The sequence below is a fragment of the Ursus maritimus genome, unplaced genomic scaffold (assembly GCF_017311325.1).
Source record: "Ursus maritimus isolate PB19 unplaced genomic scaffold, ASM1731132v1 scaffold_4, whole genome shotgun sequence".
In the NCBI taxonomy this organism is placed as follows: Eukaryota; Metazoa; Chordata; class Mammalia; order Carnivora; family Ursidae; genus Ursus; species Ursus maritimus.
In genome coordinates, this window is record NW_024426552.1 from 55095157 (window position 1) to 55111081 (window position 15925).

At 40.0% G+C, this 15925-nt stretch overlaps 1 protein-coding gene across 1 annotated transcript in view; it reads left to right on the plus strand.

Moving 5' to 3' along the window:
• The first annotated feature begins 4450 nt into the window (after positions 1–4450).
• NECTIN3 (nectin cell adhesion molecule 3) overlaps positions 4451–15925 on the plus strand; it is a 66185-nt gene continuing 54710 nt past the window's right edge. The window contains exon 1 of the mRNA XM_040621210.1: positions 4451–4610. Within this exon, the coding sequence (XP_040477144.1) occupies positions 4451–4610 (160 nt within the window). The remainder of the gene's footprint in view (positions 4611–15925) is intronic.

Here is a 15925-nt window from a genome sequence, read left to right on the forward strand (position 1 = left end):
TGTGGAAACGTCAATAAGGAATAGAGAGAGGATAGCTCAATAAACAGCATTAGGAGTAATTAAATAAAGAGTGTATTTTTTTTTTTTTTTAATTATTTGAGAGAGAGAGAAAGAGACAAGCAGGGGGTGGGGGAGGAGAAAAGGGTGAAACAGACTCCTTGCTGAGCAGGGAGCCCAACGCAGGGCTCAATCCCAGGACCCTGAGATCACGACCCGAGCCAAAGACAGACATTTAACCAACTGAGCCACCCAGGTGCCCCTAAATAGAGAGTCTTTAGCAATGGTCAACTAATCATCTTTCAGCTTAAAAAACTCAACATGATCCTATGCTTGGGGCCTTAAAAAATTAATATATTAATATTCTTCTCTTGAGTTTGTCTGTGATTAGACACACACTAGAGTATGCTATGTCACCATAGTTATCATTTAGTCATCCGGTCTGGGACTTGGCAGATCTGTTCTGGGTGGTTGGGTTTCAACAGTGAAAAAATAGATAGGTCCCTGCCCACCCTCGTGGAAGTTTCATCTAGTGAAGGGAAAACAAACAATAAATAAAAACATAACGTGTCAGATGGTGAGTACGATTAAGAAAATAAAGCAAGTTAAGGGGGATAGGAATTGGGAGTAGGAGAGCTCTATATATGGGGTGGTGATAGAAGACCTCGATGATAGAGTGAAACTTGATCAAAGATCCAAAGGAAATATGAGGGAGAAATCAGTACGGATATATAGGGGGAATCTTTTCAGTAGAAAATAGCTGCATTTGATAAATGTGAGATTGGTGAAGATTTTGCAAGTGGGTGGACTTTTTTGTGGGTTTGCAGTTTGATTTTAACTATTTGCATAGTTCTGCTTTAGAAAGACTGTGATCCTCGTAGAGTGACATCAACTTATTATCAAATATAGCACTAAGTTCAAACATTCCACAAAGCATTGCTCATCTCTTCCACTGAGGGAAAAGCTATACTTCTTCACGCAGCAGGTTATAAAAAATTTGCTGATGGTAAGGGGAATAAGCTGAGTACATAATGGCCCACCTTCACTATAAAATACTTTCTTTGTTTCAGAGTCAGCTATGAAATTCTAATAATAGTCTCAGACCTTTAATTTGGATTATTTGATTAAATGTAAAATGCCCAGTACTGTACATAATTACTTCTTTGTTAAGATGGCAACCTTTGTTTTTTAGTTAAGAGTTAATGAACCTCGATAATTGGCCAACAGTCTTTGAGGCAGAAAGTGGGATGGACACCATCAGTACTCTTAACCCAAAACAATGAAATCATTGTTGGCAGTAGGATCATGTTGCGTTTTGTTCAGATAATTTTTTTCTTGGAAAATACATGCATACTTTGCATTTAATGGTGCCAGAAATATTAACAAGTTAGCTATAATTGTTCCTGAACCAGTTTGTCACTCAAACAATAAAAGTGAACTTATCTGTAGACAACTAAAATGGTATAAAACACAGTAATACTCTCATGATAAAGGTTTTTTTGTTTTGTTTTGTTTTAAAGTCAACAGTAATTCTGGCCCTTGAAAGAAAATGAACTGTACCATATAAAATCTCATTCTGTAGCTAGTAATATTTTCCAACAGGAATAGAATTACAACAGCTAGTGATAATAATCCAACAGGGGTGAATATGTCTTCATTTGAGAACAATGTAATTTAAGACTGGACACTTAGAAAGTAGAAATTTGAATTACCTCAGGAAATTTGTTTTTAACGTTAAACGGAATCTTGAGAGGTCAGTGATGCCCAGTGGAAGGCAGGAACTTGGGTCTGGCAGGAAAACCAACACATGTGACTTGTAGTATTTTCAATTAACCTCTCTGCCTAGGTTCCTCTCCTTGTCAGGTAGGGATAATAGTAACTGCTACCTTCCATGGTAAGTAAGCCCGTGCTTTGAAATCTCTGGCTAAAGATGCTACATCAACACAAATGATTAATATTAGAACATAATGCATGTATGCACATAAAACACCAGCACAGTGCTCTTTTAATGCTTATATAATATCTATAAATACTGCTCTTCCATGCTCTCTCTTCACTTTAGGTCAGAGAAGAATATAATCATAGCATGTCACTAATCCAATTTCTCAAAATACGGAGGAAATATATTTTTTAAAGCTCCATATCATCCTTTTGAGAATCACTAAACCTGCTAATCCCTCATGGTCTCTGTAGCAGTTGCACAATGCCCCCCTTACTTTTTCTGGAAACTGGAACCATCAGGGGAAGACCAGGGGAATGAAATTGGCTAGTGATATTAAAATTTTGGTTGTTTAACATTTAACTGGCTCTCAACAACGTGTTGAAGTGCTATCTAAACAGATAATTAGCTAGTCGCTGCACAGTGGGCTTTATCTAAATTTAGCAGTGAAATTAGGTTTAGAGAATGAGAAAATAGGAAAAGAAATTTTCTCAAGGGAAACGGTGGTGTCAGCACAGCTGAGGAATGTCACAATAGCTACATTTCGTCAATTATGATCATCATCAGGGGATCTCCGGGAAAGACTCAGGACAAGGTTTATTCATAAGCGCATCCTGAGGATAGACGATGGAAAGGAGTGGCTGCAGGAGACAGGCTGGATGAGAGACAGAGAGAAAGAGAGAGAGAGAGAGAGAATGAGAATGGAGGAAGAGAGGTACTAAACCGAGCACTAGGAGACAGGATGGGAGGTGGAAGTTGAGAAAGAAAAAAGAGTGGTAGGCAGGGGTAGAATGGTGTAGGTTTGGAGGTGAGTAAAACACTGTAAACCGGTGGGTGGAGGGTGGGGGGGCCCTAGTGATGGAAGGGGTGTGATCTTGGTGGCAGGCAAGCATTAGTTTAGCTGAGACAGGCGGCTAAATCCTTGTTCGACTTTCCTTCTTATTGGGAGCACATTTCTGGCTTTTTGGTGGAGATTCCAGGACCTACATAAAATTAATGGTGTCCGGACTGAGGACGTGTGTCCTCTGCCTACAGTCCCCCTCGGGACAGTCCAAACTGTCCTCCACCCCTGCAGAACCGCCAGTGGCTGTAGCTTCAAGGTCAGGCCACGAGGGCTGTGCGTAGCTGGCGGATGAAGAGGGTAGGGCACGTAGCCACCTGGGGTGAGGGAGGGTCGTGGTGGATCCCAGACCTCTCACCGGCAAATACTTAACACTTCCCGAGGTCGCTTTACTGCGATCCGTTCAGAGAACAGGCAATGAAAATAAAATTACACGTGCGAACATGCAAATGAAACAAAACCAAAGAAAAGCACCACCGCACTCTAGGCGCTCCGATGGGGGAAATCCACGGCCTCCTGTTGCCAGTTGCCCGACGAGAACAGCGGACAGCTCGGCGGCCGGAGAAGCAAGAGAGAAAAAGCAAACCTTCTGGGGCCCCTCTTCTCGCCCGGCTCCGCTGACCCTTCCACCAAGCCGCCCTCCCAAGAGAAAGGAGCAAGAAAAACGCCTGTGCAAACAAGCCTCGGGGGGCTGGGGGAAGTGGAGCTGGCAAGAAGGGAGGGAATCGGAGAGCGCCGCTGTCCCGGGAAGCAGGAAGGAGAAAGTCTCTCCTTTCAGCCCCCAGCGTCCCCGGCGAGGAGGAAGATGACTAGTTCTGCAGGCTACGTTCAGCCTCCTAGACAGGGACCTTTAGCGTGGGCAACGGAAGGGCAGCCCCATCCTGCCTTCCCTCCTTACCCCCCCTCCTGTCCCGGCTCCCCGCCAGAGGGAGAGCGCGGCCCGGGCAAGGCGAGCCGCCAGCATGATTGTCCCGCCGCCCTCCGCCTCCGTCTGCGCCCGGGCCGCGGTGGACCCGCGAGGGGCGGAGTGGGCGAGACCATTGGAAAGGTTGGGAAGGGGGAACGAGGCGGGGACGAGGCAGGAACGAGGGGCGGGGCCTACTAACCTATTCCAGATTTTCCTGTCCTCTTGAAAGCCCTGCTTGGAGAGAGACCCGTTATCAAAGTGGAGAGAAGAGATTTTCTTTTTTTTTTTTTTGAAGGGGGAGGAGCGTGTGTAGGAGGGCGGGGTGGGAGGAGACGCGGCTTGCAGTCCGCGATCAGACGGGAGCTGGAGTTGTGCGGGGAGGGCGGGCGAGTCCCAGCGCCGGCTCTGAGGGTCGGCTTCCTCTCCCCCTCCCGTGCGGGGCGGGGTGGTGCGTTCCGAGTTCCCAGGAGTTCGAGGCGGGCGGGTGCCTGGGGGAGGGGAGTGGCGGCGGCGGCGGCGGCGGGCGGCTCCCGCCTCAGCCTCGGCAGTGGCGTCGGCGACGGCGGTGTCGAGGCAGCCGTGAGCGCTCGGCTGGGTGTCAGCCGGCGGCGACGGCTCAAGAACTGGGAGTTGGGGACCCGCGCGCCGGACCTTCTGCCGCCGCCGTCGCGCTGCGGCCGCTGCTGCCGCCGCCCAGAGCCTAAAGCGCCGGGGCCGGGGGAGTCGGGGGGGCGGCTGAGCGAGCGGGCCGGGGGGAGGGTGGGGGATGGCGCGGACCCCGGGGCCGGCCCCGCTGTGTCCCGGAGGTGGCAAAGCACAACTTTCCTCCGCTTCTCCCCCCGGGGCCGGACTCCTGCTGCCGCCCCCGACGCCACCACCGCTACTGCTGCTGCTCTTCCCGCTGCTGCTCTTCTCCCGGCTCTGTGGTAGGTGAACCTCGGCGGCCGGCGCGGGCTGAGGGAGGCGCGACCGAGGGTCCCGGCGCCTCGGCCGGCCGGCGCGGGCCGTTCTCCGGGGCGGCGAGGCAGTTGTGCTCGGCGGTTGGCTGCGCGAGCGGGTGCTGCGGACTTTGGCTGGAAACTTTTCACCGCGCCCGGGGCGAGGCCGGGGAAGGGCCGGGGCCGGCGAGTGCAGCGCCGGCCGCCCGCTCCCCTCCCCTCCCCCGCTCGCCGCGCCGTTGCCCTACGCTGAGTGCTGGGTGCGCGGGGAGCTCCTCAGTGTTTGCTCCGGGGACCGTTACCTCCTCGCTCTTCCGCGGAGGAAGCCGAGAGCGCGGACTTCTGGGCTGGGGCGAAGGTGCAGGGCTGCACGTTTGCTGCCTCCGTTTTTTCCCTGTGAAACTTGAGCTCTGAGCCCGGATACCTTTAGGGACCAGAGCCCGACGGGATGAAACCTTTGGCTCCCAACCCCTCATCGCCTTCCACCCTGGAGAAGGCACCATCTCAGCCCACCCTGCGGCATCCTCTACAGTCAGTTTTCTAAGGTCGTCCGGCCGGGTTCTGCCCTGGCAGCCTCTGGATCGCGTTGCATTGAGCCGGTCGCTGCCTTCCAGTTTGTGGGACGTCTCTCACACTCTCCATGTTTATTTTAGCGAACCCTGTTTGTCCTCGGGACTTCGATTTATGTGTTCAGTACCCGACTGCATCCACTGTGCTACGGCGTTCTGATCAGAACAAACCCCACGCCTCTTCCCCGTCTCTCTCTTCCCTCATTTTATGTTACAGTTGTCCTGTCACATTTGAGAGTTAGTCTCTTTGTAAATTCTGTTCTTAGGTATCGGAGACTACAAGTCCACTTGTTAAGGATCGTGTAAAAAAATTTTGATCTCATGCAAGAGAGATGGACGTAAGTGATCATTAATGGAAGGCGGTGATTTGGGAAAGTAAGGTCACCAGTCTTTGGGGATTAGCTCTGTCTTTTGGCAATACTGAAATACTGCAAGAAGTTATTCATTTCTAAGACTCTTACTTGGTGAGGAAGGTGGAGAAGCAAAAACTTAACGCTTGCGTAAAGATTGGTTTACCCAAGGCATTTTTATTGGTACATAAGGCTGCTGTTGGATCTGTGTTTAATGAAATCGTAAATGAAACCAGAAGTCTTATCGGTATTTATTAAAAGGAGAGATGTGTGCAGATAGCTGGGATGGTGTGATTTAGAAGAAAGAGCGTCCTGTTCCGGGAGGTGTGTCAGGGTAGTTGGTTATGAGGGAGACAGAGTTTTCAAGAGATTGAGTGCCCCTTATAGGCTGAGAATTTCCTCTACCAGTTCACCATCACGTTTCAAGCATTGTTATGAAAGTTTCTGATTTACAGAGTGTAGTCTGATAAATGGCTTGTTATCTAATCTACATTGTTTCTGTAGCTCCACTCCCCAGCTGTTTGGTTCCACAACACAGTTTTTAATGCTGTTACCTCTTAAAATTGATGCAAGATTCTAGGTTGAATTTATGTACTGTTCTTTTCCATTAGGGAGGATTGTGGATTACTATTGGGTGGGAGAAAAGTTGGAAGGGTGTTAACAGTTCACTAGCCTGATTTAGATTGTGTTATGGACCAAGTGAATATTATTTGTATCTCTAATAAAGGCTTATCTGGGTGGGCAAAGCCTTATAGAACACTGAAACTAGGTAATATGTGCAGATAATCAAGGATATAGAATTTGAGTAATAATTTCATAGTGCTTGTTCAAGTGAAGTGTTGATTACTTTTGAAGGACTGCATTGGCTTTCATGTGGAAGAAGAAGAGTTGTTTTTGTTTTTTTAAATCTCTTTAGTAATGTCCTATTGGAGGGGCTTGATATTTTTATTTTAGGTTCTAAAAATTGAAGTAATGTAGGCAAATGGACCATGATTTAGAGCAGGTATGAATTCAAGTTTTTAGAGTCACTTCTGCTTGTAGTTGTGGAGACAGGCGCTAGCACTGTGTTACTGTGTGCACTGTTCTTTTAAAGAGCTTCCTTTTCTGGCTTATAGTGTTAATAACACCCTAATTTGTGAACCCTTATGACAAGTTTTTTTCCATCAACCTCTATTTTAGATAGTCTTTGAGTAGGGCACAGTTGTCCTGACTTACGGATGTTTAATAAATATGGACGAAGAATTTTCTTCATGTAACCTGTTAGTTGATTTGACATTCATAGTATTACTGACAAGATTTTGTGTGTACTCTTGTTTGAGTAGTCAGTTTTAGAGTTGAAAAGATTTTTAGGCTTTAAAGAGATAATTATCTGACTTGTTAATCAGAATGCTTTACTTGTTCACCATGTACGGATATTTTTTTCTTTTTGTTGCTATTTTTTGATAATGCTGCTTATGTACGTTTAGCATGACCTTAACTATGCTTAATATCTGCAATATCATCTATTAGTGCAAGGTAATTTTTATAACATGTTCGTTTGCTTTAAAAAAAAACAACCCTTGCAACTGGTAGACTTGATATTCTGAAAGCTGTAATAAATTACATCTATGTTGTTTTGAGGGTATACACTGTCTTATTTGAAGAACTGAACTTTTAAAATGTTTACAAACTCAGGTTTTTTGCTTTTTGTTTTTTAAGCCTAAGAAATTCCTAGGTATAAAGGTCAGGGGGACTAGATTTACAATACCATGTTAACTTCATAAATCTCGTTTATTTAAAGCTCATTATTCGGGAATTCCATATTTCTTCTTTTAATTGAAGTAGAGTTAACACACAATATTACATTAGTTTCAGCCATATTTCTTTATGATGGCAGTACTCAATTCATAGGTGATTAGATTAATCTCACTTTCCTTCCACCATTTTTCTTGAAAGTTAGAGGATACTAGCAGGGATATGGTATCAGTGAAGGAGAAGGGAATTCTTATTTGAATCTAGGATCTATGACTTTCCATTTTTATCAAGATGTTATCTGAAGATGGGTGTTAGAAGGTGATAAAAAAGAAGATCTAGGGGCGCCTGGGTGGCTCAGATGGTTGAGTGTCTGCCTTCGGTTCAGGCCATGATCCCAGCTTTCTGGGATGAGCCCCGCATCCCGCTCCCTGCTCTGCCGGGGGCCTGCTTTTCCCTCTCCCTCTGCCTGCTGCTCTCCCTGCTTGTGCTTTCTCTCTCTCTCTGTCAAATAAATAAATAAAATATTAAAAAAAAAAAAAGAAGATCTAATATTATATTGAAACTTTAACAGCACTTATAGTACTTTCTGTATTCCTGGCACTTTTTAAGCACTTGGCTACATAAAACGTGAGTAAGGCAGTGTCCTGTCTTCAAGGAGCTTACAGCATTGTGATGATAGACATGAAGGAAATAGTTCCTCATAGGACAGTGCAGTGTTTATGATAGAGATCTGCATGACGCACTGTGGGGTTGTCCAGAAGGGGGGTACCTAACCCATTAGGTAGAGATATATGAATGTGAACTGAGAAAAAAAATACTTAAAAAAAATCAGTTGAGGAGCACTTGGGTGGCTCAGTTGGTTGAGCATCCCACTCTTGATTTCAGCTCAGGTCATGATCTCAGGGTCCTAGGATCAAGCCCCATCGGGCTCCTCCTCTGGCGGAGTCTTTTTCCCTCCCTCTCCCTCTGCCCTTGCCTTTCAAATAAATAAATAAATCTTAAAAAAAAATAAAATCAGTTGAGTCACATCTTATTGAGATGAGGCATTGTGGTAGGTGGTACAAGTTTGCTTTCTCTCTCTCTCTGCTCTTTATGGTTTAGATACTAAATAGGCAGTTTGATTCTGAAAAAAGGCTGCCACGTACTAGCTTTTTGAATCCTTGGCAAGCTATTTAACCTCAGTAAACGTAAGGTTTTTCATCTTAAAAAAAAAGATGTTATCACCTTGCCTATAGAATTGTTGAGAGAATGTAAAGCAAAGAATAAAATAAAACACTTAGGGTGTATGGAATATAGTAAACATTCAAATGTTAGCATTTATTAGATTGCACCTTATAAACTAACCTGTCTGGTATTTATCATTCTTAAATTCTACCCTGATGTCTTGAATAATTGGGTTTTCAAGGTAATTGACTTCCGTATTTGCACTTTACATCTTTATTTTGAGAAATGCAGTTAGCGTTCCTCAAATATTTGTTAAATTTACTTCAGATAAACACTCAGAAGACCAATTTTCAGAATATTAGGATACAGCGAAATTAACTAACTTGTGTAATTGAATGGAACCAAGTTGAATCTTCCTTGATGATGTAGAATGCATTTTAAGATTTGGTAGTTCCGTAAGGTTGCTTGGAATGTTAGTGTTTATATTGAAAATGTAGGGTTGGAGAAAAGTGTCACAATTAAGCCCGCTTTATCAAGTTACTGATAGTATCAGATTGGGGCCTATATTACATACTGCCTGTATAAATCTTTCTGCATCCTAAACAGATATAATGGGAAAGTGAACCAAATTTAGAAGCAAGCAAGAAGACCCAAATCTTCCATTCTTGCATTTAGCTACAGCATCAGAAATAGGAATTGGAAAAAGCTGGGCAATTATATATTTGTGTATGCATGTGTGTATTTACCATCTTATCTTACTTATTTCACCTGTGCTTCCGTATATTTATATATATTTAATGATTCAGAAGGTTGTGCATTTTGCATCAGATGTACATTTTGCATCGGTGTAGTTAAGAAGTAAAACTTATGGTTTATTGTCTGCTATTTGAAAATTATTGAAAAGCTGGATGAGATACCCTTGTTAAAAAATAGAGTATTTTGACGTTTTGTAACTTGCCCCTTTAAAATTAGAGAGTAAATAGCGTACTTCTATAGCATATTCTATAATCTGTTAAGGTACTCATAACAATTCATAATAAAGACAAACTAGTTTGTGAAAGATGTGAGATTTAATTAATAATGGCTATTAATACATAAATGTAGGATAAAATCAGATAATCCTTAAGTTAATAATGGAATGACTACTAAAGATGATTTTTTGTGCCAGGCATTCAGGTCCAAAAATCTAAGTACCATAAATGTCATACTTTTCATTACCTTTTGTATTTTTATCTAAAATTCTTTGAAGTCTTGAATCTGTATCCTTTCCTGAATTTTATAAAACTTAAGATTTATATATTTATAATAGGATCTGACATAGTTAATCATTGATTTAAATAAAATTTGTTGTGAATCTTTATCAAGGGTGAGCTTTAAGTTTTTTCCTAAATGACTCACTTATTATATGATAAGTCATTAATTTAAAATTTTAGTGAGAGCTGCCCCTTATGAGTTTAGGTACAGCCATTTTGCAGGTGCTGTAGTTGTTTTAGAAAGGGTATTGTATTTCATGCTTAATCTGAATTTTACATATTCTTTTTAATACAGCATCCAGGGAGATTGTTTTTCTTGCAATTCCCCAACAGTCATCTGCTAATTAAGATGAGTAGGAGAAAACTACCTGTTGCATTGTGAGTCGATATGCATAAACTGGAATTTGAGGCATGTGTAAAAATATGCCAGCTCATAACTGGATTAAGTGGCTCAGAATTGGCGGTATGCTTTTCAGCACCTCAGATGATTATTTTGTAGGTGTAAGATAGTAAATTATACATGTGGCTCTATAGATATGAGAAGAAAGTTTAAAAAACTTTGATTTTCTTTAACTTTAATGGTTAAAAAGAATCAAAGTTGTTCTTATTTTAAATAGGTTGGCTTTGCACTAGGTGGAGGCTTTTTAGGCTCTCAGCATAGGGTTGTTCAGAAGAAATAAATTAAAGGTGGGGGGGGACTCTAAATCACTGTTCTCAGCTGGCCAGGGTCAGCAAAAATAGGGTGTGCAGGTGCATTCATATTAGTTACTAGGAAATCTTTTTCAAACAGCCTTCTAGGCCCACTGAGTTCTTACCTGGATTGACAAGTTTTGCAGGAGGGGTGGATAAGGAGCCTGGGGATTGGGGCATTTTATTTTGAAAGACATCTTCAGATGATTCATTCTTTCCTCGATGAGTGCTATTTATTACAACATTTTAATTTATGATTTGACCCGATGTGGTCCCTCTTTTTCTGAAAGAATATATTCCACTATTTTGTTCACTAATGTATCAGAAGTGCTTGGCATGTAGTAAGCACTCGGATTTCTTTTATTTCAAGAGTTTAACAGCAGAATCAAATTTAATCTAATCCAGCACTGCCCATCAGAAATATAATGTGAGCCATATACATAATTTTAAGTTATGCTGATACCACATTAAAAATAATAAAAGAAACAGGTGAAATTAACCTTAATAATACATTTTATTTAACACAGCATAACCAAAATATCACTTCATCGTGCAATTTGATATTAAAAAATTGAGATATTTTACATTTTCTTTCCTAGTAAGTCTTTGAAATTTGGTGTGTATTTTACACTACCAATCATTATTTAAACTAGCTGTATTTCATGTGTTCGGTAGTCAGTTGTGGCTGGAGGCTACCATATCGGTCAGTGCAGGTCTAAACTGTACATGTCTCTGAAGTAGATTGTGCCCTTCTTTGGTCCTTACTTACAAGGCCTAAAATGACATTACTCTGCCTGCCTACCTACTCAAATTCTAAAGTATCTGGTTTAAGATTAATTTTGTCTGTGAAGCTTTCTCTCACCACTTCTTGCCTAAAGTGAGCAAATTCTTTGTAAAGTAGTCTTTATATGTGTTAAGTAGTATTTAATTAAAAGTTGTTTTGTGATACGTGCTCTTCGCAGTAAAGATCTTGCCTCAGGCTTCATTGTATATATCATAACACATATCACAGAATAAACACAAATTATTTTTCAGACTATATCGATTTTAACATTTGCTTTTTTTCCTGTTTAAGAAACTGACCAAATTTGCTATACTGTAAATGACATCAAGAGAATACTTAGTTTATGATTTCATCTTTCATGTCGAAATAAAATAATAAAATAGAATAATAGCTATACTAAGTAACTATGAAGCTTTTCTGAACTTGATTTTATTTCTTATCTGATCCTAGATATTTTTTATTCCTTAGTCCCTGGATGCCTACCCTCTTCTGTGTTTAATAATGTGACATGTGGTCATTAGAGGGAAAGCTTACACATTCTGTTCACTTTTTTTCCCATGTTTTTAGGTTTAGAGCAATGTTTGCCAAGGTGTTTCTGTGGAATTGAAGTCTTAGAAGATATGTTTCTGGGAAAAAGTACCATGGTTAAATAGACTTGGGAATGGGAAAAATTAACCATATAACCCCCTTATGTAAAGTCACTATGTGCATTAGTTTATTAATAGTCTTAAGAAATTCTTCCATGAGATATCCTGTTGTACAAATCAATTAAACATTTTTTTGTGTGTAATACCTGTTATGTTGCAGAAACCACGTTTTACGAAACACACTAGAAAATATATCCTTAAAGAGATTTGTATATTTGATATTATTCCTATTTTGACATTCCTATTCCTACCTTCCAAGATAGGGGGATTGAATATATATATATGTGTGTGTGTGTGTGTGTGTGTGTATATATATTTAGTTTATGTTTATACAAATCTATTATATATTATTATATGTATAATAAACTAGAAGAGGTTGGTAGGTTTTAAAGATGTTGCTTGATGAGGTCGTTCTTCATTGGTTTTTCTTTTTTCTAAAAATTCCTTTTGCTGTCTTTAGTTCTCTTTATTCCCCATTGTCTTATCCATTTTGAATCTGAGATGTTCGCAAAATTGACTTCTTAGGAGGAATGCAATGCAATTTTTTTTCCTTTAGTATTGCAAAATCAGTTGTGTATTATTTATCCCAGGACATAATGTAGTTTAAGCAGCTTCTGTGTGACATACCTCACTTTATGTATAATACATCTCACTCTGGGTTTGAATTTTTGAAATAAATTGGGTAAATTTAAGATGGCCAGTTGTTTTGTAATGGAAATATGTCGGTGCTGTTATTGGGAAGGACATGAAAAAACCAAGAGGCAGTCATAAAAATAGGTGCATACAGTGAGGACTCCAACTCAGCGTTGAGAACATTGTATAAAATTAAGAGTATGCTTGACTCATCTAATGGCTTCAATTTAGAGGAAAAACAAAAATATTAATGAAATGTTAGTATTGCTTAGCTGTGGTGAGACCATTTTCATATAGTAACACTTTCTACGTGTTATCCATGATAGACATTATTGTCATTACTAAAATATCTTAGGCCCTTGTTTTTGAAATTTTTTAATATGATTTCTAATTTAGTCATAGCTATTGCAGGCTAGATTAAGATTCATTTCACAAGTGTCCTGTCATTATGAAGTCCAAATTCCCTTCTAATTTGATTTAGATTAGAGATAATCATTCATGGCTATAAGTTCAATTTAATATTGACTAAGTCACACCATTAAACTGTCTAGTTTTTAAATCTGCTTAGAGATACTCCGATTCCTTTATTTTAAATGCAAAATTTTTAAAAAGCTTCTCTATTTATTTATTTTTTATTGAAGAGATTCAAGTGGAAGAAGGTACTTAGCTACAGTCGTATCCTTCTCATTAAGGGCACAGGGCTAGAACATCATAGCATTTTTCAATAAACCATGAGTCTGCATATGTTAATGGCTGTAGCAGCTGCTCTAAATCTCTGATTTCTGCTTGTTAAATTTAAAAGAGATTCAAAAAATTACCACAAAGAAAAGCCTTGAGTAGCATGTGCAAGTGATGCAGTTGTATCAACTTTTATAGTAGTTTCACCATTCTTATAAGCATTGTAAATATATGATTATAAATGTAATTATAAACATGATTATTATGATACAGCTTTGCCTAATTCATATTAAAACCAGAATGAACTTTAATATTAAAGTATAATGGTAGGAACTCCTAATTCTCTTTCAAATTGTTACCTTCTGTTGTTCACTAGTGCAATGTCCAAGATTTATTATTTTTTTCTTCTAAAGCTGGTATAGCTCCCATGGTTGCCTGACTGATTTTGAATAACAGAAAGAAGGCATATCAAGGCTAGAATTAATGACATTAATGATGACATCTCTTCTTAGCAAGAAATTAGATTGTTTATTGACATTCTTTTCTGTATTTAAGATAGATTATTTTTACACATTTTAATGAGAAAGCATTTCAACTTTTAGATTCATAAGAATTAACAATTATGGTGGCTATTTTGAAGCCATGCATTGTTCATCAAACTTCTTTTTCCATATTGTGTATAAAAGGATCTGGACATTGACACAGTTTTGGTATATTAATAACTGATAGTGAAGATGTTTAAATACATAAGTAGTTGGTGAAATTTGTATAGAGCATGCAAAAATGTCTCATCTTCTAAAAGCTTTAATCCTAACAACATCTGTTAAAATACAAAAACAAATCTGAACTTGCCTAAGAAAAATACATGGCTGTCTTTGGGGATACTACTGTTACTTTGCTGCCCTCTACAGTCATCTGAAATAGTCACTCTAGATTTTTCTTCCATCAGATGATTAAAATACTTGACCTGTGAACTTTAAAATTCGGAAGTGGGTTGAGTAATATTTACTGTTAAAATACAATGTTTAGTCACAACAGTTGATCCATACCTGGAATGCAAAAAATAAAGGACTTAGAAATTAGAGCAGGGGATAAATGAGGCGATTGAGCAGCAATCAGGAAATAGATAATACAGCACCAACCGACAGCTAGGTATTTAGAGGATACCTCAGTGAAATAAGACATGGTGCTTGGTGCCAAGTTTATAAACCCATTAGTAAGACTTAACTGCATGCTAAAATATAGATGAAAAATATATTTGTAAGAACATTGCAAGAATATGATACAGCCTTATAAAAGATCAGTAAGGCCTGGAAGAGTCAAGGAAAACTAATTAGAGGTGATGAAACTTTTGAGCTCTTTCTTCAAGAATGGATTAAGTTCAGTAAAACAGGGTTATTTCAAACAGGGAAAAGAATATTAAAACACAAAGCATCTATTACACAGAAGGGACTATGTATGCAAGGGGCCTTGGACTCTTCTTAATAAATGTAAAACTTAATTGTTAGGAGATTTGGAATTACACGTGTGTGTGTGTGTGTGTGTGCGCGCGCGCGCGCACATGCGTGTTAAATCCAGTTACTTAGCCTCTCTGCCTGTTTCATTCCCTATAAAGTTGGCTAAGTACTTCATTTACAGAGCTGCTGTGAAAATTAAGTGAAATCCTTATTAAACTGCAATAAAGTGTTGTGTAAATATAACTAACAATAATGCAAGGGAAAATGAATTGTCTTATATTAGAAATATAAAAGTATTGTGGGATTATAGAAGAAGGGGCAGTTTTATGGGCAATGGAGGAAGACTTAATAGAAGGCCTAATTTTGTAGCTGAACCTTGAAGAAAGAATTTAGATTTCCATTTGTGGGGAAAGTCAAAGAAAAAGGGCATTTCAGACTGAAAAAAAATAACTGGACTGAGAGCTCTGTGAAAGGAATGTTCCTGTGTGGTTCAAGCCTGAGCTTTTAGTAGGGAAGTCATGGAATTTTAAATACTTTGCTGATGGTGAGGAGAGTAGACTTTGTGTGGTAGGCAGTGAGGAGCCTTTGAAGGCAAGTAACTACTGAGTCTTTCTGTGATTTGAGGGTACTGTATAGCTCTGACAGCAATGTATAAGATACATTGGGGATATGAGAGACAAAAGGGAAAACCCTTGTAATTGTCCATGGAAGACAAGGTTGTGGAGACATATGGCAATTCGACAAAAGGCTTGAATGGAGAGATGGATCTGAGTAGATTACCTGGTGTTTGGATATCATAGTGGGTGAGGAAGGAAGAGTTGGATATATACTTAATGCTTGTCTTTTGAATGGCTAGAAAAGGATGGTAAAAGATTGATTAATTTTAGTCCCATAACTTTTTTTGGAGATATTTAAATTGTGTTGCCTCAGGGATATATTTTAGAGCTGTAGTTGGAAATTTATTATGAGGTGGTGGGGGTTGTATGTGGAACTGGGGATTATGGGGATTGAAGTATTTGGAATAGATGAATTGTTTGAGAGAGAGGAGGCAGAGGGGAGGAGAGAGGGAAGGAGAAGGGAAGGAAGAAGAGAGGAAAGGGAAGTGGGTAGGGGACTGGGGAACGTTTTTCAAGATTGCGGTATTTTAATTGCATAAGGGGGAGGGTGGATAATCTGGAAAAAAAAACTTAATAAGTAGACCAATATATTTAGTAGTTTGGAGGAGTACACGGATGACTCAGTAATTTAGTAAAAGTGATTAGAAGTCAAATTCAAAATATTAACAAGTGAGGGGATAGTTAAGAAGTAGTAGGGTAGGGCCTACTCTTGGGAAAGATAGAAAAG